We start from the raw sequence: 11694 nt of genomic DNA, 5'->3' as shown, positions 1-11694 counted from the left end.
TCATTCACCTAAAAAACCAATCATAGCCCCTGTTCTATTTATCAAATTCTCCTTTCTGAGTGCATACAAGTGCCATTATAAATGTCATGGCAACTTAAAGATTAAAAACTATTTACACTCAACTTAGGGCCCTTATTGGATCACAACAACTTTGACCATGTGAAGGGATGAGTTCTGTTCCATAACTAAATGTAAACAACGTTGTATGGAAAACATGTTCAGGCTTTTTGTCATTTGTTTATCCCAAATTGGACAAGATTACTCTTACCCATGTAAAAAAAACTTAGTAAAAAACGTACAAAGTAGACCAGGCAGCTACTATACAACACATATAAATAGCAACATGCCTAGTAAAAAAAACCCAACTTTCAAACTAGATAGTTATCAAAAATTTACCACAAGTGTACCTTGTTTTTTGCAATGAAATCAAGTAGTTTGATATTTCCACCCAATGCTCATCAAAGCTACATAAAATACACAAAACAATGTTCTTAATCCCTGCCTCAAACATCAAAGAAGATCCATCATTAGATTCAGAAATAAAAAAGTCCTACGAAATTTCAAATACGCTTGTCAACGTCAGGAAAAATACTCGATACATATGTGAAAGGCACATATATTTGTGCTCTGCTAACCAATACCAGGACTACTACGAATTGGTGAGGGTGAGGACTACTGCAAAAATGGCTCTAAAAATGCACCATGTTAAATATTAACAGTGATATTCATACTGGTCTGAGAAGTGCAAACCACACCTTAATCTTCTCCTCTTTTACCATACATTAGGCATTATATACACTACTCTTGACAAATAGATGGGCGATGATCCTTGGTAGTAAACATGTTATGTACTAACCATAACTAATTGTTATGTTAGTTAACATTCTTGTTAACTTCTTAGGCACCAATTTCTACAAGTAATGTATGGGACAACCTAGAGAGGGTCATGTCCCTTTAAGGGACATGTCCTTTGGTCTTGGTATAAGGGGTAGGTGTTATTGTAGCTTAAGGACACATAAAAACATTGAAGTCTACTCCTTAGAACATACTGCCCTATTCGAATTACTGCAGAGATAAACAAGTTTCAAAATAACATTGAATATTCTGAAAATTACATTCTGCATTTAGAAAGAAAGAAGAAGATCGAAACATGAACGAATAAAAGATATTATCTTAGATTTGAACCTATAAAATTTGCAGAAACTTTACATACCAGACTAGGGTTTTGGCAAAAATTGCTCTAGAAATGCTTAGTGAAAATAATGTCTCTTTGAGCGACAATCTAACTCGTGAGCTGCAGACCTAACAACTCATCAAACAGAGTTTACAAAAAATATTGGAATTTGTTTTTCCAATCCCACCTTTTTAGAGGAAGAGTGGTATGTCCATTTAAGACTAAAATTAGCTACTACAATTCTAATTACACTTTTACATTTTACAAAAATGACGATATAAGGTTTTCCAATTCGAGTTCAATTCAGCCCTAACTAGTTAGCTGAATGCCCTAAAAAGAATACATTCCAGTAGAGCTGCCCACTGGTAGTACTCTTCCCCAGTACTGAAAAAAGGTTACTGCTCATACCATACCTTTAATATTATATGCAGACCTCACATGTTGCCATTATTGCTTTACACTGTAGAATCCGACTTCATTAAAAGTTAACCCTGCTACAGAACTATATTAAAAAAAAATAAAATAGTAAGAGTAGATATCCCCAAAAGGTAATTGACAACTAGGTAGATTCTGCTGATTAATAACGTTTCTCCACTTGCCTGTGAAATTGCATGTGTATCCCACTTTCCCAGATAAATATTGCGTAGACCATGTCGTTCAATTAAGCTTAACGATAGTCCAAGAGATGATTAGAGAATTAGGCTCTGTGAAATGAAATGTTAATTTTCATTTGCGTGTGCATCACGCATGTGAATCTGCCCTTTGCCAGGATGAAGATTCTGGAGAAGTGCTCTAGCATATTCTAATTTTGACGGTCGATTCTGTCTGTACTAAGTAAAAAGAATGGTTAATACAACCAGGGAAGGCTGGATATTACGCGCCAGGTTTTTTTCAGCTTTTTATGTGAATACGCCCATACAGTCATCAAATTTGATTAACGAATAGTTAAATTTAGAATAATCTCGATAGGTTCCAGAATCATATGCATTGTGCGTACTAATCTTTTAATGGATATCTAGCATTTAAATCACACGAAATCAAAGCCCGAGATTTTCTCCAGTTTTAAAGGTCATTGAGTTTTTCTCTGGGACAGATCGTTTTGTTACTTGGCGTGTGTCTACCGGCCCTTTAGGTTTTGGGAGAAAACACCTTTCCATGGGGACGGGGTTTTTCATGTAACGTCCCGTGCATCAGTGTATCTTCTGTCTTTCTCTGCAAGTAACTCGGTATTTATCGCTTACCAGTACATGCTGATTTGTTATACTGCTCGCTGCAATTGTTTATAAAAACCCAGTTCATTTTTAGTCTAGTGTGAGTGGTAGTTTCTCCTCCAGTGAATGCTGCGCTGTGTTTAACTCTTTCATTTTTAAATTATAGTTTAACTGTTAGTGCTGGTTATTTAACCCCACGTCTCATTGTGTTTTTAAGGACCCATTTCATTTAGTTATCGGATTGTTTGTATGTTCAAATATCACCCATTTCAAGGATTGGCAGATTTAATGTCAATACTACTCTTATCAGTGGCAAATTCAATTTTAGCACCCACATTTTTCTTGTGATAGATTCACTCAAAACCTCTTTTGAGCATCGGTAGGTGCAGTATCGATACCACTTTTCAGCATTGATTTTAGTGTCAGTAATGTTCGGCAATTTTAAAATCCAATTCTGCAGTTATTTTGAACATCTGAAAAAAATGTGCAGTAATGCAATTTTCTTAGTATTCTCATTTTGAAATCTTCCATTATTTATAATATTTGAGTAGTGTGGGAACCCGATGCTCTGCTAGACTTGTTTAACTCTGTGTGTTTGTCTATATTCAAATCAGCCCTGCCCCGCAAACTTCATTTCCAAAGTGCTGCACAGCTGGAACAGGGCCCAGATGTGGTATTAGGTTATATATTGACATAGGCATTGTTAGATATTGCACAGATTTGGTTGTGAAGGGGCAACAATGGCTTCAGATCTGCAACAGCCGATATTGGGCAGGCCCAAGAGGAAGAAAATCTGGGTGGACTACTTTGTGAACTTCAGATGGATCATAGTCATATTTGTGGTGTTGCCTCTTTCTTTCACTTTCTATTTCCTGACCTACTTGGGGGACGTCTGGTCTGAGAGCAAGTCTTTTAAGAGGAGGCAGAAAGAACATGACGAAAATGTGGAGAAAGTCATGAAGCGCCTCAAGCAGAGAAACCCATCAAAAGATGGTCTCGTTTGCACGGCCAGGAAGCCCTGGATTGCAGTGGGTATGCGCAATGTGGACTACAAGAGAGCTAGGCATTTTGAGGTGGATCTCTCCGCTTTCAGAAATATACTTGAAATTGATAAGGAGCGTATGGTGGCTAGAGTGGAACCTCTTGTGAACATGGGCCAGATAACGAGGGTGACCGTACCCATGAATCTGGCCCTTGCAGTTGTGGCCGAGCTAGATGATCTTACTGTTGGAGGTTTGATCAATGGGTATGGTATTGAGGGGAGTTCCCACCTTTATGGGCTATTTGCTGATACTGTTGTGGCGTATGAGATCGTTTTGGCAGATGGAAGATTGGTTAGAGCTACAAAAGATAACGAGTTTTCGGATCTATTCTATGCAATCCCATGGTCACAGGGTACATTGGGTTTACTGGTAGCAGCGGAGATAAAACTCATACCAATCAAAGAATACATGAGACTGACTTACAAGCCCGTGAAGGGCAATCTCAGAGAGTTGGCTCAGGCTTACATTAATTCTTTTGCTCCCAGGGATGGAGATCAGGACAAGGTCCCTGATTTTGTAGAGGGCATGATCTATAACCCCACTGATGGTGTGTTTATGACGGGGGTATATGCCTCAAAAGAAGAGGCAAAGAAAAAGGGCAACGTGATTAACAGTGTTGGTTGGTGGTTCAAGCCCTGGTTCTACCAGCATGCTCAGAGTGCACTTAAGAAAGGGGAATTTGTTGAGTATATCCCCACTAGGCAGTACTATCACAGGCATACAAGGTGTCTTTATTGGGAAGGGAAGCTCATTTTGCCATTTGCTGATCAATGGTGGTTCAGATGGACGCTTGGATGGCTGATGCCTCCCAAGGTTTCTTTCCTTAAGGCCACTCAAGGAGATGCTATCAGAAATTATTACCATGAAATGCATGTGATCCAGGATATGCTTGTTCCTCTGCACAAGGTTGCAGATGCACTTGAATTTCAGCACCGTGAGATGGAGGTATGTTTCACAAACCAATTTGCATTTTGCGTTTATGGTTCTTTGAATTGTACATTGCTGTTCTGGTTTTTACGATTTGGAGAAAGATTGTACTGTTTCAGTGTGCCATAACAACCAAGATGCCTAAATTATAAAAGCTGCACGTTGACCTAATTATTCAGAAACCATTACAATATATTGAGCTCATGTTTTTGTAAGGCACGGATCATGAAAAACACAATCCGCACCATTGCATCATTAGGACACAGTCATGTATTTAAGATTCTTTTCAATTCTTTTTGTGCAAAAACATCTCATTTGGGCCAAGCTGGTCCATTCTTTTAAATTACATTCCAAATTGCAAGGGCTTATTTCAGATGATTAATTCTCTCATAAATGTCAGTCAGTTATAGACTGATAGATGTGTATGTCAAAAATTGAGATCACAGTTTGATTCTTGGCTCTTGATTTAAGTTAAATTCACTTTCCTTTATTATGGAGGACTTCCACGAAAATTTTTTTAGTTACTTGATAGGGGAGAATAAGCCTTACAGCTAGACCTCTTCAGTTAAGAGCCAAAGACTAAGGGGTATCCATTCTACCAAATTCACCCGAGACACAATTTTATCCTCATCTCTTTTGAATGTGGGGGCCTTTTGAAAATTAAGAATTAAGTTCCATTATTATTTTTGGTCACACTTTTAACTGTTAGGGCCTCCCCTGATTTCAAAAACTGCTCACTTTTTATTTTTTAGAGACTTCTTAAATATGCTTTTCTGCAGCTGCAAGTCATTTATAACCACTTACAAAACGAAACATCTGCCTTTCTCTTCTCTTCTGTTCATCAAATAATATGACTATTGGGAGTATTAATTTTCCACAGTCCATATTCGGGCAATGAAGTCTTTTTTGATAAAACTGTGTGGTTGTTTTACAACATTTTCAGTTACACTCAAGTCATCTTCTACTGATAAATCTCAATCAAAGCACGATGTGAATATATGTAGTGGAGAGTTGTGGTGTTTGTTTCTGTTTACTTCTCTTCTGTTCTGAGCTGGTGTGGCGTTTGTGTCTGTTTTGCCTCGGCGGCTCTTTCTATTGCATTCTTTTTTGCTCTTTCTTTGGACTTTTCTGGACACCGTTTGGTGCTCCTGTTGTTGGTATGCTTTCAGTTCTTAAATCCTTTTGGTGGTCTCTTGTTGAAGATCAGAGTTGCTGTAGTGCTTGTTTCTGTTTATTTTTCTTCTGATCTGAGCTGATCTTTCCCCCCTTGACTGGATAAAAGATGGTTACTAAATGTAAGTTTCCTCTAATGGATGCAGATCTATCCTATTTGGCTTTGTCCTCATCGTCTTTTCAAGCTCCCTGTGAAGACAATGATTTATCCAGAGCCTGGGTTTGAAATGGAACACAGGCAAGGTGACACAGAATATGCTGAGATGTACACAGATGTTGGAATTTATTACGCTCCAGGTCCGGTCTTGCGTGGCGAAGCATTTGATGGGGCAGAGGCAGTGCGAAAAATGGAAAATTGGCTAATTGAGAACCATGGCTATCAACCACAATATGCAGTTTCAGAATTAAATGAAAAAGATTTCTGGCGCATGTTTGATTGTTCTCTCTACAATCGCTGCAGAGACAAGTACAGAGCTGTGGGAACTTTCATGAGTGTCTACTATAAAAGTAAGAAGGGAAGAAAAACTGAGAAGGAGGTTCAAGAGGAAGAGCAAAAGCAATATGAGAGTGGATATGCCGAATTGGACCAACCTATGGACCAAGCATAAGGGTCATGATACCTGGAAGGCTTATAATTTTAATTTTGGTTTCTGATTTCAACTTCTTTTATGGCAATCTGTGACTCTTTGCGTGACTGAATAGAGTTAGGAATTACTAGTTGCACATGTTGCTTTAATCTTGCATATTTTTGGGGTTTTGTGGGGGCTGTCCCAAACCTATTTCATAGTAGAGGTGAATCATTGGAGAAGTTTTTCGTATTCATGTTATTATGCTGGTTTAAAAAACTTTTGGTGCTTTGCCACTTTTAAGGAATGTGGCTCACAGATTTTAGGCTTAGCATGAAGAAAATGTGTCATTTGCTGCAAAGGACATACCTCCACAAATTTGCTACAGATTTATGTAACAAATTGAGTTGTTATGGATAACTTTGGAGGAACTTAGTGTTCATTATTGACGAGTTTTAATAAGAATGTGGGTATTAGTGCATTGTGTTAAAATATATTTAAGCAATTCAGTTATTTTCTTCCACGTATATTTATTTTTCATTTATTGGCAAACTTATTCTGCCTGCTTTGATAAAGTTGTATCAATGTTTTATGAAATGTCTAATGGTGGTGTACAAATTGGTCAATCACCAATTTAAAAAATTGATTTAAAAAAAAAAATGATTGACTATTAGTACATGTTTTGATCTTTTTGGGCTCTTTTAAGAACAATAATCGACAGGTATCTATTGCAAAACTATCATGATTATTAGATTATAAGACCACCTATTAGCTACTGGATCTCTTCCCCTATCTATCTCATGTGCTAATGATAATGATACATAGAGGCTAGGATAGAATGATATGTGCTTCAGATATTTTTTCTCTGATCTTATGCCCTTTGTACTTTCGTAGTCTGAACCTTTTTTCAGTTCAGTTATCACATGGACCAAGGCTAGCTCATTGTGAGCAGATAAATATCTTTTTAGACCGATTAGATTAGCTTCTATTTAATTTAATTTCTTTGACTATATTAGAGGATTAGCCAATCACATTACGAAGCCTCGAAAAACACTAGTACTTTGATTTGCTGTACCCAAAAACAAATACCCTGTGTGCAGCACTAGTGTTGAAATTTTTACTTGAATTTTAGCAGTGTTGAATTTTCCTCTTGCAATTTATCTTTGTTTACTCGTGCGATGTGTAGTATCTTTTTCAACTGGAAATTGAAGCACACATTCGATGATGTAACATGAATTTTAACAAAGTGAAATTATGATACTGTTCTTGTTATAGATCTATTCAGGCTGGGCTAAGTTAAAAAATTTAGGCATGTAAGAATTATGATAGGTTGATGTCTTCTCTTTCATCCATATGTTGCTTTTTAAGACATTTCTTCTTTCTTTTGTTGAGCTTCTTTTCACATTACTACACTGGGACGACCTGTCCTCCCTATTCTCTGTTTTGTTTGGATAATCAAAACAATGAATCATATCCGCCACTTTTATTGGCGAAGGTTCAGGAGGATATCTTAAGGTTCAGGAGGATATCTTATCCTGGTAGTTGAGATATTTTATCATGTCTTGTGAAATTTCTCTGCACTGATATAAACCCATAGAAGTCCCATTTATCTAATGGAGTATGCACCTTCAATACTAAATTGAGGTTGGGCATACAAATAAAGCTGTTAGCAGTTTTGAACTATTTCATCCAGAAAGGAAGGAGATTTTTAGGCTGGGCTTTATAGAGGGAGGCTTCTTAACAATAGAACTGGAGTTTATGAGAATTTTTAGGAATATTTAAAGCTATTAGTTACTTAATTCTTTATTGCAATTTAACTTAAATGTTTGGAAAGTTGAGACAACTGAAATTCTTATTCTCATGATCATATCATTGTCCTTGTTGTAGGCTAATACTATTGTATTCAGTTTGCACTTCTACTCAATTAGTTTAAGAACTATGCATCAATCATTGTGAATTATTTTTTGATTGATCAAATATTTATAAAGTTTAATAACAATTTATTAATATATTTTATTTCATTTGATTTTGTCTTATAAGACCCCTTAGACCCCTTTTTACGGAGGTCTCCAGCATATTGCTTTATTTTCGGCTATACTTTCGCTTAATTTTGTTTGTTTGTTATATTTTCACTGAATTTATTATTCTCATGAAATTATTTATAAAGTTTTTGATAATTAATTTTATCTACCTTTTTATTAGTTTTTTTTTCTATTGAAAGAAGCATTTTATTAATAAAAATAAACATTTACAAATAAATAACATCAGATACAATGCTGACCGTTATAACAGCATTAGTTACATTACAACGATCATCCGAGGTAACATCGGTATTGAGACAATTAAAAATGAATAATGCAACTGTTTCCAAAACTCCAGCAACGCACTCGGCAATTCCTTCAAAGTATCAGCAACCAAGACTGAAGTTGCAACCAAGATGTACATATTCCAAGCTGAAAGCATACCATATTGCACAAGACTAAATGCTGACAGCATGATTAGCTCGAATTTTAAACTTTTTTTCAAAACCACAAAGCTAAAGATTTATATGTTCGAGCGACTTTTTAAGAACCATATTGGACTGAACAGCTGATTTCAAAGTAAGAAGCAGAGGAAAGAAATTTGAAGTAACTGTTGTCACTTAGGTTCACACCCTTGTCCAGGGCCTATGTGCGAGGACAACCTAGTGAAACATGGAAACAACCTCCAAGTTGTGGGACTTGAACTGCGAGGTTGAGTCTCCCGAGAAGGCCGGCTTCCTCTTACTATCAGGGCGCACCTAACTACTCTCGGAAGGAAAAGCGGAAGAAGGAGATGCAGAAAACAACTCTACCCTACCTAAACTATGGAGGTGATGCACCAAAATAGAGTGTTCAGACCCATTTCTGCCCATATATGCACTATTGAACCAGAATGAAACTAAGGATATATACATACAGGTTTGTTTTGATCTAATAACCTCATGCAGATCAAGAAACCAAACTGAATAACACAAGGAAAGAGGAATCTCACTTATATATTATCCAGTAGGCAAAAATAGATACAGTATGCAGGCTACAGATCTCGACAATACACCAATGAGAGGCAAAAGGGATGCACATACACATTAATGGCTGAAGGAGGTAAAACAGAGAATCATTCAGTTCAAAGGCACAGGGAATGTTACACTGAGAGTTGCAAAGCACTACCAGAGAAATCAAAAAGAGTCGACCCCTTGGAAAAGATTACAAAATTGCCTTTATAGTTCAGGGATAACTGAGGAAAATGATTCTGCATTAACTGCTCAACTACTGCCATTGAATCCCAAAATATCTGATCAAAGATCACACTCGAGCATGGTTCTGAAGTACAAAATCAGATATTCGACTGAAGGAACGCCTCGAGTAGACAGAAGCGGCGCCAATGAATAATCCTGACACAGTAGATGGATCGACTGAGACGGGGGAGTGTCTCCTTATGCCTTGCATTCATTTCTGGTAGGTCGGAATTGATCGCGAAGATCAGATCGCAAGATAACCCTGATCATCTTGCTTCCTGGTTCATGAATCAACAGGGTTGAAGCAAGTCAAACAGGGTATACGAGCCAGCTGGGTCATGCGGGTGTTCTGCCACCTAGGGAAGTCTTTCGTGGTTGACCTTGCGTCATCGAACTAACCGCGCCACCCTTGCAGATATTAATATTAACTGTGACGATTACATTAACCGCCAGCCACCGACCATTCTTCCTGATCGGGCCAGCAAGACACGTGTCAACAAGGCGCTGTGTCGCCAACATAATCCTCGAGCGGCTTACCCATAGCGAGGTGGCGCGACCATCGATCGGCCTTGATCTGACGGCGGAGAACTTGCGAGGCGCAAAATATCATAAGGTTCGGAACTTAGGTAATTTGATATCTTCGTGGGTATTAAAATATTAGTAATTGGGGAGGTGACCATTGGGCGGGGTAACATTCAAATTTTGAAATTTGGTGGGGCAAACAAAATGTGGTAACATTCTAGCGACTCACAGGGGGCATGAGCCTGCTCGATGCATGACCAGTGCCTGTAAACAATCCATTGGGCTATGGAGTCAAAAATGGGTCTGAAAGGTACAAATCTGAGAACTGCAAAACCCTAACCCTTCTGCAAGGAAGTCAAAACATTAAAAACCCTAGATTTGCCTCTGTAACTAAAACAAAACAAAACTTCCTCTGCAACCCGAGACATCTCAAAATTTCGGAAGCTGACAACTCAAAAAGAGAACCCTGTGCACGCGCACTTCTTGAAAAGCAGGAAATAACAGAAAAGAAACTAGACTAACTATGTACATGGATTCACAATCTTCATCAGAAGCAAGCTTTAAGATAAATCCCATTGACTGGGATGGGCAGAACTTCACCGTTGGGTCTGCTCAGTTGGAATGCATTAGCCTGTTTGCAATTGGCAATTAGGTAAGGGCCACTCCACAATGCATCAAACTTAGAATGTCTTCCTGGTTTCGCTCTGTCTGAGTCCCACTTGAGGACTAAATCTCCTTCTTTAAAGGTTCTGGCCCTTGCCTTCTTATCAAAACTCCTTTTCATCTGCTGCTGATGCATCTCCAGGGCTTGCATGGCCTTGTTTCTCTTTTCTTCTAGTTCAATCAGCTCTGCCATTCTTACTGACATGGCATTATTTTCAATCAATTCCAGCTGATGAGCCAACTCCAAGGAAGGGAATTCCAGTGAAATTGGGAGTCTAGCCTCCCTACCATATACCGGCATAAAAGGTGAATTCCTAATAGATCTCTTGGGTGTTATCCTATCAGCCCACAGAGCAGTTTTTAATTTCTTATGCCAGACCCTCTGATTGTCTTCTATTGTCCTCTTCATGATTCTGATCAAATTCTTGTTGGAAGACTCAGCCAAACCATTGCCCTAAGGATAATAATTTGATGATGTGCTTAGGTAGATATTGTGATTCATTGCCCATGCACAAATCTGGGTTCCAACAAAAGATTTAGCATTATCTGAGATGATAGTAGAAGGAGCACCAAACCTAGACACAATCCCATCAAGGAATTCAACAACTGATGGTTCTGTGGCATCCTTCAAAGCAACTGCTTCTGTCCACCTAGTGAAATAATCAGTAGCAACCAAAATCCATTTATGACCTGCACTAGATGGAGGATTAATAGGGCCTATAAAATCCAACCTCCACTGGGTAAAGGGCTGATCCACCTGAATAGGATGAAGGGGGAGAGCTGCAAGCCTTTGTTTTCCTGAAAAGAAATCACATTTCTCACATTTCCTCACATACCTATAACAATCATGGAACAGAGATGGCCAATAATAACCAGCCCTCATGATCTTGATGGCAGTTGTTCTTGCAGAGAAGTGGCCGCCATCAGGGCCATCATGAAGTTCTTTAATCATCCTTTCAGCCTGATCCTCTTCAATGCATCTCAACAGGGTTCCATTAAAATCCCTCCTGAATAGGATACCACCAACTACAACATAGGGAATGGACTGCAATCTATATTGTCTTCTTTTAGCTCTGTCCAATCCTTGAGGGTATCCATCCCCTGATAAGAAGCTCTTCATATTATTTATCCAGCTCTTTGGGCCGTTAACATTTCCTTC

General features: G+C 38.3%; 1 protein-coding gene across 3 annotated transcripts; it reads left to right on the top strand.

Annotated features, from left to right (window-relative positions):
• Positions 1 to 1837: 1837 nt before the first annotated feature.
• On the top strand, positions 1838 to 6586 carry DWF1 (cell elongation protein / DWARF1 / DIMINUTO (DIM)). Of its 3 annotated transcripts, none has more exons than XM_089789363.1 (3): positions 1838 to 2058; positions 3000 to 4373; positions 5675 to 6586. In XM_089789363.1, exons 2-3 carry the CDS (start codon positions 3126 to 3128, stop codon positions 6134 to 6136), a joined length of 1710 nt encoding a protein of 569 aa, XP_089645489.1. In that variant the 5' UTR covers positions 1838 to 2058; positions 3000 to 3125; the 3' UTR covers positions 6137 to 6586. The 3 variants fall into 3 exon arrangements, with proteins under 3 accessions (XP_089645489.1, XP_089645487.1, XP_089645488.1); XM_089789361.1 differs by having other exon boundaries at positions 2052 to 2400; XM_089789362.1 differs by lacking the exon at positions 1838 to 2058 and adding an exon at positions 2379 to 2764.
• The last annotated feature ends 5108 nt before the right edge of the window (positions 6587 to 11694 follow it).

Source organism: Cupressus sempervirens, chromosome 6, assembly GCF_028749045.1.
Source record: "Cupressus sempervirens isolate cs-2001-9-10 chromosome 6, ASM2874904v1, whole genome shotgun sequence".
Taxonomy (NCBI): Eukaryota; Viridiplantae; Streptophyta; class Pinopsida; order Cupressales; family Cupressaceae; genus Cupressus; species Cupressus sempervirens.
Note: the sequence above shows the minus strand (reverse complement) of the source record. Positions and strands in the feature narration are given on the sequence as shown.